Genomic DNA, 18,376 nt, shown 5'->3' with positions numbered 1-18,376 from the left:
ACTACATATTTCCTTATTCTAACTGCTTATTTCCAAGCTTCATTAAAAAACCAATCCACCAATTATTTGATTATAAGATTATTAGGGAGACAGAACAGTGACAGACAAATAAACAGTACAATCTCATAAAGTACATTTTCTCAGGAAAGCAGGCTAAAAACAGTATAGGAAATATTATATTCTTGCACTCTCTAGTGCCCAAATTCAGAACTCAGTCTCTGATAAAAACCTGACTTTCTCTCCAGCTCCAGTTCACTTGGAGTATATAATGAAGACAATTAAGGAACATCAGGACATGTATTATTACTTAATTATGTAGAGGCACAACATATTTCCTGTTCTCTCCTTGTAAACCAGCAGTTACATGCTGTGTTAGAAAACATCACTGCAAAATGCAAGGACCATTTGGATCATATTCCTCTTTTATTACAAGCGTTGAGTTCACCTACAAGCATTTGATCTTCAAGCTTTATTTGATGCTAGTGGTATCAAAGCACACTGCTTTTAAGATTACATACACATATCTTTTTAAACATGCCTAGACAGCTACAGCAGGTCAAAATTCAAGTTTAGAAATTCACTGTTCAACATGCAAAACACTTCATCTTTTCGGCACTTGTGATGAGTCATTTTGTTCATATACACCATATCTTCTTTAGAAGGCTCTCAGCTGGGCAACAGAAAAAGCTGACTCTACTGCTTCATGGTTGTTCCAGATGGATTAGGGATAGCATTTGGGGGGAATGGGAGACATTCCTTCCGTGAGAGCAGCTGAACATGTTTAGCTGCAGAGTTTAGGGAGAAAGCAGCCTATCCTCTTGCACCAGCCCCACATATTGTACCTGCATAACAAAGAGTAAAAAGGTCTGTCTAGACTGTACTACAAGCCAAGAGGATACTAAAAACTGCCTGTCTAAAAGCAAGATTGGACAGAGAACGGGATTCATTCGTAAAGACACAAAAGCACAATTCTTATTTTTATTCTGCTGCACTGAACACTTCAGACTTCCTCCATTTACAGTATTTATTCTCTGTTTATATAAGACTTAGTATGAGAGATTCAGAGCCTGTTGAGAGCTTTTTGGTATGCTCATCTATGAAAAAGGTGCAGATGGCTTTACCTCAAAACTTTGGAGACACAGGATCGCTTCACACTATTTCCTAATTTAATTCTGTATTTGTCATTGGGAGCTCAGGGAGTTGACAGTTCAAATAAGCATTTACCAGTAATCAGTAGAATGGCAGTATATGAAGAAAATTCATAGCTATTCAGAGTGGCTTTCTTATTTCTCTGTCTGGAAACAAAGAAGGTAAGGTGATGGAAGAGGCTGGGAACTGTCAATTCTTATCAAAGCTGTTTTACTGGTGGGATTACTCCTCAGTGCAGACCTCAGTTTACCTGGCAACTGAGTTTTGGACAAGGAACACAAGCAGAGCAGTGATTCCAGTCTTTCTTTCAAAGGGAATACTGCTGGAACTTGTCTTTGGTAGAGAAAATACATGCATATCATGCAATGAACAGAATTTAAGTGAAAGGTTAAACGTCTGAGGATGTTTAGGAAAGTTGATATCCATGAACTACAGAAAGGTGTTGTGCTTTCAAATGAACTATAACAAACAGCAAAGGTAACTACTCTGCACAATGAAGTGCCATGTGAGTTTTGTTCTACCAGCTGTTCCCTTCTGAATTGGACTTAGGCCCCAGAGGAGATGATCTATGTATAAAATTGCCATTATTTCCTTTCTTCCTTTTACCCTATCCTTAACCTCCCTGAAGATGGTTGGCGTTTATTTCCACATAAGGCTGAAGCCAGGAAAGGACAAATCAGAATAAATTTGAAGTTGCATGGTAAGAAAAATATCAAGTGTTTGAAAAATTAGTTTTTAAGATATAATTTCTATTGTCATCCTCTCCTACTGGATCCTGGAGTTACGTTAAGCCATGCAAGAAGAGACATTACTCCAAGATCTTTTCAAAGTAAGCTTCCATGAGGAAGAATAGTTGACTAAGCCTTCATGTGTGCAGAAATGGAAGAATAGATGCAAATTTTTCATTCATAATTGCTGTCTTTCTAAATACATGGCATGTTTTTTTGATTGCGGAGCTTGGGGGGTTTTTTTTGTATTCAAAACAAAGGCAGAGAAAAGTGTATCAAAAATATCTAAACCCTGAAATACAAACTGTGAAAACAATGTGCACAGAACAAATTGAGAGTATAGATACTTCTACTTTTTGCCTCTAGACACCTACTACAAATGCAGTACAGATAAACTTTCTATTTTAAAACTTACTATGTTCTTTTTGCTTTAAACAGAAACAATCCGTATCTTTCCTCACTCAGTAATTAACCCGATCTTAACTTTGTAGAAATTGTACTGTAAACAAACATTAAGAGTGTTTTGGTTTTAGTGTTAAATGGCACTGGAAGAGAAAGAACAGCAAACATCTCCCAGCCAGCGCAGACATTCTGACTTCCAGATTACAGTACATTGCTTTGCTTCCTCCAAATCCTGTTTACACGAGCAAGGTCAGGGGATGAAACATTAGAGAGCCTCTACAGTGATTTCCTGCTGCTGTCATTAAAAACTACAGAGCCACCATCAACTTTCCCTTGTTTCCAACAGCTTATCAGGGACCAGAGGTTACTAGTGTATTGCCTTACAGAATTCAAAAGACCCAACCTCCCTCATGACTAAAACTAAAGTCAGAAGATAAAATAGAAGGAAGTAGTCCCAAAGGGAAACAAAACTATCAATTTTTCCTTTTCAATAGTTCAGAAAACAAAGGCAATGTTAAGCTGCTTGATACATGGAGAAGAAGGGGCGGGAGAGAGGCATTAATGCTTCCAGAGTCTTCAATGAAATAGGAAGGAGAAAAAAATATCACCCACAGCCCCCAAATTTGACCTCAATTTAGTGAATATTTTCAGAGTGCAAAAGGCTAGAACACACCTAATTTCTAGTAACTGTGAGGACTCTTAGCATTGAAAAAGTTAGGACATTACACAAGTAGCAGTTTGTTAGGCATACACAGATAATTTTTACAGTGCTTTCAATAATACACAGGAGAACTGAATAAATTAATCATCAAATCCAAAGCTATTTCCTAACCATAATAATACACAGGAGCTCTTAATGGTTTTGTAACTGTAGTCCAAAAGAAAGCAACTCCACACTGAAGATTACACTGAAATTTTTCCACTGACACAACGATCACACTCCCTTCACTGAGTTTACAAAAGTTGCATTAGTATGAACCTTAGATGAAAACAGATTTTTCACCATGTTCAAAACAACTGGCCTTAGTACTAAGATAGAACAGAAGCTGAAAAGATAAGGTGTTTACAATTCAGGCAGTTTAATAATGTAAGTGCTTTTAGCAAAATCCCTATAAGAACATTCATATCTGCATATCTTAGCTTAACCTCTGAAGCAAGAAAATACAACTAAATTTAAAAAAAAAAAAAGCACACACAAACGCAGGCATTTTAAGTGTGGAAGCTGTGATGGATTGTTGGTTTTGATGAAGCAAGAAATTAAAATTCCTTGAAAAGAGGAGGAAGAGTGGGAGGAAGAGATAATACTAGCATTTTCTTAGCTACAGCTCAAAATAAATGAACTGCTAAGAAAATATCTAAACATATATTTTAAATTCACACTAAAGAATCAAGACTGTCATATTTTTAAGTATTTGCTTTTAAAATCTTCTCTAGGCAGACTGCTGCCAAGAATAGATGATGGTGATAGTTTGTTGCACCTTAATTATGCGGAGTAGTGTGTCCTCTTTTGGGCTTCTTGGTCCCAGACAGACACTGACATCTTGGAGCAAGTCCAGTTGAGAGTGAACAAGATGACAAAGAGGCTGGAACATGTGATATCAAGAAAAGGCAGAGGACTACATTTGTACAGCCTTAAGGAAGAAAAGATACAGGGACATCTTGCTGCCATCTCAGATATCTAATGGGTAGATAGAAAGAAGACACACACACATATTAGAGGACCACTGTGAATTGAAGGCAACAGACATGTTGGAACATAGGATATTCTAGCTACATATTATGAAAAAAAAAATACTTTCATCAGTCAAACACTAGAGCAAGCTGCCCAGAAAGGTGGTGGAACCTCTACGCCTACACACTATTAACAAATGAACTGGACAAGGCTTTTAAGAACCTGATCCAAGTTGGCCTTGCTTTAAGGGGAAGGTTAGATGAAATGACTCCAGACATCCTTCTCAACCGATACCACTCTATAATTTTCATTAACAAATCTTCACAGAAGGAAGGAAAAAGAAATAACTTTTTGCTCTGTCAGAAATCACCTTAGGGGCAGTAATAATGTATTTCCCATAAAGGAGTAGGACAGAACACAATTACAGCTGAAGAAAAAATTCTCAATAAGAAGAGCACTTTATCCTATTCTCCGTTCTCCTGGACCAGCTTGAGACCTACAGAAGTTTGTGACCACTTACTGTAAGGAATTTTGGTAGTTATTCAACAAAACATTACAAGCTTTTGCATAGACTTCCAGTCTTCCTGAAGACATTTCAGGGAGCTTTAAGGAACTCACCAGAGATCCTACAAAAGCTTCAGTGTTGTTACTCATCCCAGAGGAAGGCTGTATATAAAAACTTGCATTTTCTCAGACCACTGTCTCAAGTATCTCTCTCCTTCAGTAGAAAAATTAAATACGTGGATTAGCTACTTCCAGTGGTCTAGGGACTTGCCAATATGTTTCATAAATAACCCTTAAGATCCTGCTGTGTAATGTGCGTGATAAATGCATTGAACAAGAATGCATAAAGATACCTAAGCGCAGAGTGCATTTTTCTCTCTGCACATGTCAGAAGGAGAGAAGAACTCAAGGCAGAGCAAAACACTTCAAAAAGAGTAAGTAGGTATAGACAGGACATGCATAAATTAACCCAACAATCTGATCAAAAATTTTTGTCATTTGAACAGCGTTCTTTCAGTAGAAGTAGTGCCAAAAAGCCATAAACAGTTTTAAAATAGGTCTTGACATGTTTGCGGGGAAAAAATAAGTGCACAGTGGTAACATCTTTGATAATCAGTAGAAAAAGAGAAACCTATTGGGGCTGGAATCAGGGATATGTATGAGATAGGATGATGAATTAGACTAGGACTAGAGGTTGGCAACCTCAAGTTGGAGAAGGATTAAGAAAAAAAAAATACAAATAATGCATAAAAGCAGTATCATTCAATTGAGGACAAACTGTATCAAGAGGAAATCTGTCAGTGAAGGTGTGATGGGAATAAAGCCAGCATCTGCCCTTTTCCCCTTGTTTCTTACGAAGAACACATCAAGCCTCTATTAGACAGTCTCCATACATTAGGGAAACTGAGACAGCTTCAGATGAAAAGGACCAATTCACTGAGATCCAGAACTCTCTAGAAACAAGACACAAAGAGTCTAGGTGCCTGGCCTGATTAAGAAACAGGTGTTAATTCCACAAATGACAGAAGCTGGTAATGCAGCAGACACTGGACAAGAAGGTGATACTAAAGGATGAGGTGACATTAAAAAGCAGGGAGCACCAGATAGGCTGGCAAAGTTGGAGAGGAAGGATATTAGTGGCAAAGAAAACAGGAAAAATGATTCCTGAATTTGTGTGGACAGTGGTGTGTCGAACAGGACAGTTGCCCTTAAGGCTACAGTCCAAGTCACAAGGGTATAAAAATGTTTCTAGATGGAAAAATATGCAGATGGAGAATGCAGAAATGCAACAGTGATGAGAATCAGTGATAAATGGTAGATTAAGATACTGGGGAAAAAAAAGAGTAGTGGTTACTGACACAGTCAAAAAGCATAAACTCTGAAGCAACATTGTAATTTTTATAATGAACATTGTAAAGCCAGACAGACAGCAGTCAAAACAACGCTGTATCTCTTGGGTCAATGTATTCCTCCGAGTTCTGGGCATAACATTTTATAAGCTGCTTTCACATCAAAAGAATTAGTGGAAACTAAGTGATTTGTAGGCATGTAATACAGAATTACAGTGCAACCATACGTTTGAACTCTGTGATGAGCAGTAAGTAATGAACACAGAGTATTTAAAAGTGATAGGTAGTCAATAAATTATATCTACCACAATCCACTATCTGTGAAGCCTACTAAACAGATATAAGTCTACAAAAAAACATATTTCCATTGTGAAAACATGACACAACTGATAAACCTTAAAATATATAACATTATCACCTCTCAAATACAAGTTATGATTATTTATTTTGAAGTAAAGGTTTCTCATCAACCTGTGTATCATGGTCTTCGATAAATGATCTTAAAGAACTTTACACAGTACCTTCACAACATAGCTTTCATAAAGCATTCATGCAAAATAGAACAGCAGAAACCACACCTGCTGCCTTTTCATAAATATTAACCCTTCAACCACACAAATTTTTTTTGGTAAATAAAATTGCTCAAGACACAATCTGTGCCTTCACTGGAGCAGATTCAGAGCTAAAAGAAAAATTCTCATTTTAACCTAATTCTAGAACAGCATGTCTTTTAGATTTCATACCAGGAGAGCATATTTCTCCTCCTACGAAACTACTGCTAAAACATTGCCTTCCTCTCCTCCCACATGCCATACCAATGTCACATGTAAAGCTAACACCAGAAGACTCTAATCCTATTAATCTGTCTTAAAATGTATTACTTTTTTTTTCTTCTAGGAAACTATTAAATACCTTAAAAAGAGAAAACATAAAACATCACTTTTAGAATAGTTTCAGTGAGACAATGATTCTTTAGGTTTCCCATTATTTGCAGATAAAGACAGAGTTACAAGAAGTGCTTGAGAATAGGCCACAAATTTTAACAGTAATAGTTAGATGTATTTAGCATGGGCTTATAAATAGAATTTGTGCTTAGTATAGTGGTAAAATTACAGGTATAAAATGAAAGCTTTGCTATTACACCATCTTCTGGTTAGACTTGGGAACTGTGATAGAAAGTTTAAGTTGAGAATGTAGAATATTGAGCTCCGAGCACTTGACAATTGTTAAAAAATCTATTTCATTTATATGGATAGTAAAAGCACATTTCTGTAACATGTTAGCTATATCCTACCCTTTTTCTTTTTTTTGAAGCAACTTACAGGAGTACTGATAGTTGAAGAGGGTCTAATCCCTATGATAATTGGGTCAGGTGTTAGCGTATCAGGCACATCAAAGGTAGGGTTGACCTGTTGAAAATGAATTATGATATTATTATTTCAGCACCAACATAAAAAGGGAAATAAGACTGAAATAAAAAGTGACAACACACTTAGCAGCCCAGATTGATCGGTTCCCAACCCCCATTCAAGTTCCTCAAGCCATCTACCACTAACAGACTGTTGATATGCTCACTTCTGTACCAACTCTGATTGCCAAATAACTTGAAAAGCACTTTTGTGGAAAACAGGTAGGAGGTAACACTGAAATCTGTGATAAGTTAATAGACCAAACACAAACTATGTTGCTCCTGAAACCACAGGAAGAACTGCTTTATACTGGAATAATGTCAGAGGCTGAGTGATCAGATATGTCATCACAATACCTGAAATTTTGCTCTTAGTATCACAGCTACTACTTGCTTATTTTTGGCTATAGGACTTAGTCTGTAACTTCAGCAATACTTTGCTAATGTCCTTTCCTGAAAGTGAAGCATTAAGAAAGTATTAGAGAATATGAAGTTTGAGAAAGCTGCTGCTTTTATCTTATGTTTCACATAAGGATCAGAATAACCTCCCTATAAAAATCTGTGTGCATATTATCCCTACCATTATGTTATCTAGGTGTATCACAGCCTAAGATGTTTGCCCTCTCAGCATGATGCATGGAAGTACTATTCTTATTATTTTATGAACTGATGAAATTTACAGAAAGACTAGATGACTTTCAAATCACCAAGAAGTCTCATGTAATAAAGAGAAATTAACTTTTCTCCTTCCAACTTTTTATCAGTAATCCGGAGACAGTATTCATTCCAAACACCTTATTGAAAGTGCAAAAGAATAACAGACACCCCAAATCTCACACTCGCCTAATGACAGGGTCAAGTTTAGTCACTAAACATTTCTTAGATACAAGGGTCACTTTATGTTGATTTTTCAAGAGGAAGATCCTATTATTTCACCTGAAGACCATCAAAATTCTGGCTCAGCCAGAGCTGTTCACTCAGTAACTGCTTCAGTGCTATTTCCACAAGGAAAAATCCCTGATGCTAGGGTCCATACATTGGTATAAAAACCTTTAGGCCAGAGACATGTTTGTTAAGCAGCTAGAATACAATCTTGTATCTGGAATTAGTAGCCAAGGAAGGAGGGCAACAGTACCTTGTACTGCCTGAAGCCTTTTCATTCAGTTTATTTAGATTTCCATAACTTACATGCAGACATTTAGGTTTAAATTAATAGAAGCAGGATTTTCATCAGTAAATACAAGTGGAAGAAAATGACCAAAGTTTACTAGCAAGCTAGAAGGTAAAGAAACATTTTAAAACATTACCTGATTATTCAAAGTGAAAGTGGTTCTCACACTTTGCAGCACTTACAAATCAGAGATGACAAACCTTCCTTAAGGGGAGATCTCAACACTGATTTTAAGCTTGTTCAGTTCTCTGACTAGCAGTGCTTAGCTCTTTCTTTTATTCAGTTTCAATAAGCCATTCTTCATATATGATCTCTTTTTTTTTCTGTCTTCAGATTACAGGTGCATCAATCGAGAATGAGCAGGGACTCAGGGACAATCAAGAAAACCCATTCCGCTACACAGTCATCACAGCTGAACACTTAAAATTCTCCCTCATTTGTAGATATTAGGATCAAGTCTTCCTTTCTTCCAATTTTGTCAAATAGACTTGGAGAAAAGAAAGGGGGAGAGGACAACCAAAACCAGGTAACACAGTCTATGTAATAACCTTCTATTTAGCTGAAAACTCTACCATTTTAACTGGACTTCTCCTTTAGCATCTTCCCTGCAAACAATTAATCAAAATCTCCTCTGAATACAGTATATCTTATCACTTCTTCACTGCTAAGGTGAGGAAGAGAGGAACTGCAAATTTTACTGTTTCGCCTCAATATATACCATGTCTATTGAGATTAAACAGGCAACTGTCCCAAAGAGCTTACATTTGTTCAGTGCCCAGCATAACCAGTCAGTTGCTTCTGACATTGTCAGCCCTACAATAAACACAATCAATGCATTTTCCAAGTGCCAACCATACTATGGGCAGGTAAGACTAAAGTAATTTTCTGACCTGAATCATTTGGGTACCGAAGAGAGGACCATGCACCTGCAGGAGTCTGCAGAAGAGGAACAGTAGGTGCCTATTACCTATCAGTACTCTAATGTGGAGGAACTACTGTAGTATTATTACTAATAGCTCTTGAAACATCTTTGAGATAACATCTCTTTGTTATATACATCAGAGATATTGCAGAATGAGTCAAATTCTTGATACAGGTTGGTAAATATATACATGGTATTATTAAATTTAAAAAATGTGCCCTTTTTGTGGAAGTGTCATATCCTGGAGCTACAATGGAAGTTCCTCTGTCTATACTTCTGCCTACTCCTTTTTCAGGGGAGATAAGGGGAGGATGAGGAGAACTGTAAACACTGACTAGGAGTGAAGGAACTGTCATAAGCCATACTAAAAAAAATTAAATATAAAATTATTAAGCAAGAAGTCAGAAATAGCATCTAAAAAGTGTCTAAAGAAATGCACAAAAATATAAAGGCTGTATCTAAGTCCTCCATACAAATATTAGTTTTAATATTGCACTAAAAATGAATGACATAACGGAATGAAGCTAAATGTAAAAAAGTTTCAAATTACTTGACATTTCCTGACAAGGTGATGTAGTTAGCTGTAAAATAATCTTACCATGGTAAGTCTTAAAGAAGTCTTTGGAAAGACTTAGCTTTAAGAAACAAGACAGAAAAACCAGAACATGAAAAAGCAAGGTCAGCAGTACTGTCATGTACTACAGGTTTTCAAAAACACTCTTTCAAAGCCCTGCTTTGGTAAGCTGATACATAAGTATTTTCATTATCATCTTCTAATACAATAATACAATTATCACATTTTGATCCATAGTACAACAAAATATATTTGAAGGGAAGGTTTGCACAGAATCTTTCATGAATTAGAAAAATTAAGTTAATAAAATTAAAAGAAGAAGTTTTAAATGACTCACACAAAGTATTTCCTAGCAAAGTGATGTAGCTACTTGTGAAATAGTCTCTCCAAACATAGCAAGAAAAAATTAGCTTTCCATTTGATTAAATGCTCTTCTTTGTTCTAGACTAGGGCCCTCAAGCCAAGCAAGCCATATATTCTTTTTTCTACTGCCACCTAGTGTAATTTAAATTTCCTTCATCTAAGAAAATATTTACAACTGAAATTACACTGAAAATTTTAAGATGAAATTAAATCAACAGAAGCTATTTGTGCACAAGATATAAACTCTGTGCACCTTAATATGCTCAAACCTCAAAGCCATGTTTTGAAAGAAACTTATTCCTAATCTTCCATTTATTTTAAAGAAGTCTCTAGCATATGAAAAGGTCAATTGTGTACAAACATCGTAAATTCAGAAATACAGCTCTCATCAAGTGGAATGCATTTTTTATTATATTTTACTAAAACTGCATAACTGATTAAACATACTGTTTTCAAATAACTCCACAAGGTCCTTATGTCAAACAGTGACAATAACTAGGATTTATCTCAGTTAAATTTAGACATACTGCTAGACACCTGTATTTGAGCTGGTTATCACCCAAGATTGCCTCTGTGATCAACAGAAAAAAGTAGGTGTCTTTAGAGAACAAATCATTTACTTACATTTCCAAGTTGTCTGAAAAATTGCAATGATTACAAGCATTAAATCTCTACTTACTGGAATATTCAATAATCACATTGATCAGTGCAGTTGAAGAACAGTTGTAAAGATTTGTAAGTCAAGAACATGAAATTCAACACTGTATTAAAATTCAGGCTACTGCTGGGCTAAAGAGGAGACACAACTAATAATTTTCTTGTAAAAGTTGATTATGTCTCAAAAAAACAGGTTGGTAGAGAGAAAAAAATAGCCAAGATATCTCAAATGTATAGCTTTGAAGAGTGAATAACTAAAAGTTATGAGAAAAGGCAAAATACAGTCAAGCTCCATCTTTCTGTCACTATCCTGAAGGGAAAACAGCAGGTGACACCTGCAATTCTTAATGCCCTTATGCAAGCTGCTTTATTCAAAGCAGCATTTCTAACAGGTGATGTGTGAAAATACTGCAATTGTGCCTCTGATCCCAGATGAAAAACTTCTAAGCCAGCTCAATTTCTGTGTATACTACTTCCCCAGAATCATGTTCTGGAATTTCAGGGACTTTGCCATACTGAGACAAGCAGGGATAGAGATGCAATAGCTAACCAAAAGCATTAAAAAAAAAAAAAAAAGGAGAGGTGTGAAGGTGTGAAACATTAGGAATTTTAAAAAATAGGGAGATAATTACTTTCCTCTTGAGTTCTGCCTGCACATCTATTGAACTTTTTGTGTACTATCACCTTTAATTTTATCCTAAGGCAATCCATCTTCATTCCTGTTACAGAGGTGACTAAACCAGCTAAGCATAACTGAAGGCAATGTATTACAACACAGCTCAAGAATTTAGATGACATTGTAGCGGCTTGTAGCAAACCTCCAGCAGCCACTGATACACTTAGATGACATTGTAGTGGCTTGTAGCAAACCTTAAGCAGTCACTGATACTTTTAAAAATCCCACAGCTGAACTGCCTCCTCTGTGTGCGTGTAACTCTTGCATATGTTACCAAGTCTCTTAGAATAGTGTTACTTCTGTTAAGATCAATCACCTTACCCGTTCCCACAGAAATATGAAGAGAAAGGAAGACAATAACGAGAAAGGAAGCAGTTCTGCTTATTATCTGAGGTGTAGATAAGATATTAGGAAAATATTACAACCACTGTGCTGTAGTGGAATAGATCACACAGAAAGATAGGGGAATCTCCATCCTTCTTCAAGGCACCCTAACCAGACACAGCTGAACTGATGCACCACTGATGAGAAGAATAGATGGCCTCCAAAAGCTCCCTCTGACATGCCTAATTCTATTCCTCCTTTCCCTTATTTATTAGAAACATGATGAGTCACTGAAAGATGAGGGTGGGATTGCAGTGGAACAGCCTAATGCTAGAATTCTCTCTACTGCCTCTGGCTTAGAAAGAGGTTACAGCAACTCTATTCTTAAAATCCTGAAATCAGGCCAGTAAATATACCACAAAGAGTCCAAAACTTTGCTATGAGAAAGCCACAGAGCCCTTTCACTACAATGGAGCAGCTAACCCAGGAGCCTATAAGCTGCTACAAATACTGCAGCCATGAATAAATGCAGACATTTAGCTAAATTAAACCTGTCAAAGCTAACTATTAAATAATTTCTTGACATTCAACTATTGATTTACTTGATGAGCCCTTTCAGTATTGATAATGAGGTGCTTCCTAGCCTTAGTTTAACTTTAGCCTGAACTCACTAATGTTTTTCCAAAGCTTCTCATTACTCAGGACCAGGAAAAAAAAATGCTGAAAATTTGTTTTAAAGTATATTCCCATCTTTGCCAGGCATGTAAGCAGCAGAGGGGTCTGGAAATGTTGACCTGAAAAGCAAGCAATGGAACCCTGCAGCTATAAGCTACTGTGTTCGTTTAGCACATGTTATAACTATTGCAATTTGAATGGTCTTGAAGCAAAATGTTGCTGCAGCAAGAGTGGCTTAAATTTGCTGGCAAATGCTGTGATTGAGTTTGTTCTGGCACTGACCAACTACACTGAAGGCTAGTATCAGTAAACAAGTTCATTCATTTATGTTACAACAAGTATGAAATTCCAGTAGGGAAGTTTATTTATGAACCTTGTCATAGATGCAGTCATCCTGTTCTGACCAAAATGCTAAGCATTAGAAAGCTGCACATCCAACTTTACAATAGAACCAGGCACAAAAGAAGTCTTGCTCATGGATTTTATCAGCGTTCCCTGCCTCCAGAAAATGTTTTCAATCTTTATACTACTCATGTTACATATATTCATGTTGCATATATTAATATTGCATACACACCCATCCACCAAAGAAAAAAAAAAGCTCAAAATCAACAAAAGTCAATGTTTTAAAACTGAGCAGGAAACAAATGCCATGGCAGCAATATCTATGTTTTCTATGGACACACCCAGGCAGTGGTGAATTTCTATAGTACTCTGATAGCATATATCAGTTATCAGAATGTTCCCAGATTTATCTCAGATACAGTTCTTCTACACTAGAGGAACCTGGAGAACATCAAAAAAGAGAAAAAAATATAGGTAATCACCATGCAGAAGCTAGCCAGCTCTATCACAAACCGTCACAGATAAAGCGTAAACAATGGCCTCATCGACGACATAGCACTGTTTACCTATTGAGCATAACTTCCAGACAACTTGACAAACACAGGATTTTTCCTAATACTGACACAGAACATTTGACATTGTCCTTTGGTTCCCTAATTTCTGACACTTTCAAGGGATGCCAATAGATAGTTTGACAGTAAAGAAGTTCAAGAATGAAATATCAAGAAATCAGACTACATAGTGACATAAAACACACTGCTAGCCTAGAAAGTCTTCCTAAACTTTTAGATAGATATCAAGATCTCCTCACAATACCTAAAGGTCTTGGAAAGAGGGACAGCTTGTGAGAACCAAGTATTAAACTTTCAGTAATAACACCACTTTGTCCTGCTTATAATGAAGTCTTTTGATTAGTATTCTAAAGCTCATTGAAGATTCAGATGCCTTCTGCAACACTTGCAGCATTATTTCAGAGACCAGATTATCACCTATGTTTTGCTTAAATCAGATGTAGAGTACAGACATACAAAGGCATGAAAGTAATTTCAGCATAAACCTGCCAGCACCAGCTTGCCTAGTAACTCTAGTGTGGATTCATAAATTATGGTTGCTTTCAAAGTATTATATATAACAATAAAAAGCTCTCTGGTATACATAAAACATATCTAACTATAAATGCCAGACAGTGTTCACAGAAGCTTCTTGTTTCCTATATTAGACAATTTATTGCACTCACCTCAACTGACTCAAGTTTTCCATCATGGAGATGAGGTGACCTTGGGTAAATATCAAGCAGATGAGGAGGATCATCAATATGTGTTCTTCTAAAATTGTGTTTGAGAACTTCTTTATAATCCAAAGTATCAAAGTTGGTTTTCCATAGTAATACCTGTAAGAAATCCTCACCTCAGTAACTACTTGAAGGCTATTCAGTGCTCAAAACATAACTATTCAGTAAAGTCTGTTATTACTAGTAGATCACTGCATCATTATGAGACTGCAGTGATGTCTTAGTCTGATCTCTACTGCAACACAGGCACTTCCCCAGAGTATTTGTACTTCAAATCTAAAAGATGTGGTTCAATCTATTAAAAAAATAACCTCTACAATACGTCTACAATCATAAAACAAAGCAAAATCCTGTCCCACTGAATTGTCCCATGTTACTTTTCTGCCAGATCAAGGGATCATATACCATTAAGTTCCTGCCCCCTAAAAAGGCTTGCAGGTCTAACAAGAAAATTTGAAGAAATAAGAGAAATGAGAGAGTTCCACAGAACTCTAAAACACCTTCCAGTTCCAGTGTTTTAGCAACAGGAATCTCTTTTCAGAACTTTGTCCAATTATATTCTAGGTAGAAACAATAAACAACAGTCACACTAATGCAGAAGGTCATAGGATGTAGAGGTAGTCCAAAGGTATTCTACCCAGTCTTATGAATATTCTGGGAAATGAAATTATAACACACAATGTTATAATCTCTCCTGTCACAAAATAATTGCATATTTAATTTAAGTTTACATGATCTGTGAGCTCTTTTGTACTAGAAGAAAAGAGAAGAGAAGAGAAGAGAAGAGAAGAGAAGAGAAGAGAAGAGAAGAGAAGAGAAGAGAAGAGAAAAAAGTTTGAGACACTTGGAAGTTACCAAAAGTCCAATGTTGATATCTACACCTGCTAGCTAAATTAAAGAAAACAAAAAGGGGACCATAATCTGACTTAAAATTACTTCCCTGTCCAGCCAATAATATTTGTGACAGACATTAAAAGTATTTTTTATATATTAATAATTATTAAGCAACACAAATCATAGATTTGTTCACAGAAATTTCAAGTGCACTAAATCATATTTTTAATATATTTCTGAAGACCTGCATTGCTACAAGTTCATTTCAGGTTCAACATCTTTCATGACTCCCTTGAGTCAAAGACCCTGAATATACACTGGGAGACAGTGCACCAATAAAGGTGAACCCAAACTAACTCAGACATTAGTAACAGTAAAAGAGGATGCACAGATCTCAGCCAAACTACTTAAACTTTCCTTAAAACCTGGCATTTGCAGGACTGCTAGGTGATAGATTAGTTGATTCACAGCAGCTCCTACTTTCTCTCCTTCCTCAGCTGTGTAGGTTCTACTACTTCCATTACTCAGTCCAGAATAAAGTTACTCACATTTTTTTAGTACTTTCCCTTCATTTTTTTTTCAGGCTAATTTTCTGCTGATTTAGTACTTTGAAGTATTTCAGCACCGAGTGTAAACAACAGTATAGGCAGGAGGCAGCTCACCTTCCAACAGTGGTGAGCTTTTGAGTTGCTCAAGCTCTAAATATATTTAATTTTGTTCTAAAGTGAAGGGCCATGTTCCTGCAGCTTGATCATTACAGATTAAAAAAAATTAGTAAGAATAAAACCAGAATGGAAACATCCATATATGCCTTGAGTATCTCAACTGCAATGCGAAAGTGTAAATGCAAATATGCACAACCCTAGAAAAAAGGATATTTCATAAAGAAGTAGTTCCCTTCACATCAAGGCCTTCATCCAACACAATGAGTTGTCTCTTCTATATGGTAACTGAATTAACAGCACAGGCTACTACTTTCCAAATGAATAGGTATAATTTTCCTTTCACATAAAAGGTCTTATGTTTTCCATGGCAGAAGGTTAATGAAATAAATTACCACATGCACATATAGCAAAAAATGTGAGGAACATGAACTTCAGAACACTGCATACTGAGATTTTTTTTTTTGTTTGAGGAAAGAAGCAAATAGAAAGAAACAAAAGTAGCCAGTGTTTGTTTCAAATATTTAATGTGCTTCTGAACAAAGCTGTCAGCTGGTTCTGCACCAACCAGAAACTTGATACAAGAAGCAGATACTGGTTTTCCTTCTTTGATGGGAAGGTACAGAAGGATCTCTTCTTTGAAAACGTAATAGTCTTGAAATAATATCTGCATGAAAGAAGCAGTCTTCCATAAACTTAGAATGTATCAGCTGCCTCCAACTCATGCTGTCAACAGACAATATATTTTGGATACTGAATGAGGGATAGAAGATGATACTTTTATGGCCAGCCTCTGCCCATAAACATGACATGGGTGATCTGCCAGCAGAACTTTTCCTACAAATACACACTACAATTACAGTAAACCAACAATCACAGTGAGTTGAGAAGAAATCCCACAACCATCCTCCTAGCACACCTGAAAGAAGGCTGTGGACAGGTCAGCAAAACAGGATATTTCAGAAGAACATGTGTGTATGCACCAACAGAAAATGGACACTGAAAAATAAAGTTCTTATGTTTACTATAGATGAAGATGTACACCTTGGTAGTTACCCAACAGTGGTTAGCACTGCACATTTTAAAACTTAGAAAAGTAAAAGCTGCAGCAAAATAAGTACTCCTCTCCCACCAAAACTTCGATAAAGCAAAGAGAAAAACTTCAACAAACACAGGAAGACCCATTTTTAAGGTAACTTAAACAGTTACAAGACCTGCTATGACTACTTTTTAAATTCAACATTTAACTAAGAAAGTGCTTCCTGATGAAACTGCATCTTCCCTCTCATGTATTCAGCATGAACCCACTATATCAAACTGCTGAGGAACACGAGACATAGATTTTACCTACTTTCTCCATGCTCTCATGCCCCAGCAGCTCTACAACATTAAATTAGGGCAGGAAAAAGGCAATGACATGACTGCGTTGAACACACGTGTCATTCAGGAGGCCCCAAATTCAAAGGAACTTTGAAGTAAGACAGGCATTCAAGTGGGAGGCTGTGTTAGGCTTAATTCAGTAGGTCCTTGCCCCCATCAGAGCTTCTCAGACTAATCTTGTGTCATGTGACCTAGTTAATATACACACTTCAGTTCCTCTCAAGTTAAGAATAATATACCAACAGCCATAAAACTCAAAATAATATAGTCATGGAAGGTAAGGCCAACAATTCAGAATTACTTAGGACCTAAGTCACATTTTGGAACTTAAAATCTTATTTAAAACTTTAGTATGGAAAATAAAAGATCATACTAGTGGGTCAAGAAATAAATATCTTTCCCCCTTTCTTGGTTGGTTTTTGTGGGTTTTTTCCCTGCTGGTAAAATTACTATTGGATGCTTGATAACAGTCTTGGCAGTGTTTCTTACCTAACACTTTGTGATAGAAAGTAATTTTTTTTTTTATTATTTCCCAAGACCATCTCTGCTACCAGCTGAAATTTATTTCAAACTCCACAAAACAGAATATAACCATGACTTATGGTAAACTCAAAAGATCTGAATTTCTACACCACAGCTTTTTATACCTACATTGAGCTAATTTTAGCTTTTTGTAACAGGAAACAATGAAAAAGACAACTAATATTAAGGAACATTTCAGACTGAAAATTTAAATCTTGTACTATAAAAGTTCATTCTTTTTGGAAAATTTAAAGAAATGATTCCAAGCTTGATAGTAGTTTTTCTTAATTATGAGATTTATTACAGTAGATGGAGATTAATTATAAGAATTACTGTTAACTTTTTTTTTTTAATGTTCAAATGATTCTTCCCTTTATAAAATCCAGTACTTTACTATTTCACCAAAGTAAATTAGTAAAGGTAACACAGGAGTTTTTTCCCCAATTCTAACCATCGTTTTCCCAGTAATACACCTTAATTTCTACAATTACAGAGTAAGGACTTTAAAAGAAGTGAAAACCTAACAAAGCAGCTGAACCTTAATTTCAATTGCAACACAACAACTTCATTGACACTGAATTGCAACACTTTAAATATTTTAAGTTAAAAATCATTTCTTTATTTTAATATGTAAAATAGAAGTGGCTAGTATTGTGGCCTCCTCATCGTAGCATCCAATGGAAAGTCTATATAACACACTAGTAGACAGAATGCATGTGAGTAATTAGCATGTTACAGTGACATACTATATTTAACTCCCCTCCACTG

At 36.1% G+C, this 18,376-nt stretch overlaps 1 protein-coding gene across 1 annotated transcript in view; it reads right to left on the bottom strand.

Annotated features, from left to right (window-relative positions):
* Window positions 1-18,376, bottom strand: part of POC1B (POC1 centriolar protein B) — a 48,818-nt gene that overhangs the window by 16,492 nt on the left and 13,950 nt on the right. Inside the window, exons 9-10 of the mRNA XM_082281060.1 lie at window positions 14,157-14,309; window positions 7,127-7,213 (exon numbers count right to left, since the gene is read on the bottom strand). Of these exons, the coding sequence (XP_082137186.1) occupies window positions 7,127-7,213; window positions 14,157-14,309 (240 nt within the window). The remainder of the gene's footprint in view (window positions 1-7,126; window positions 7,214-14,156; window positions 14,310-18,376) is intronic.

This window comes from Coloeus monedula, assembly GCF_965178545.1.
Source record: "Coloeus monedula genome assembly, chromosome: 4".
Lineage (NCBI taxonomy): Eukaryota > Metazoa > Chordata > Aves > Passeriformes > Corvidae > Coloeus > Coloeus monedula.
Note: the sequence above shows the minus strand (reverse complement) of the source record. Positions and strands in the feature narration are given on the sequence as shown.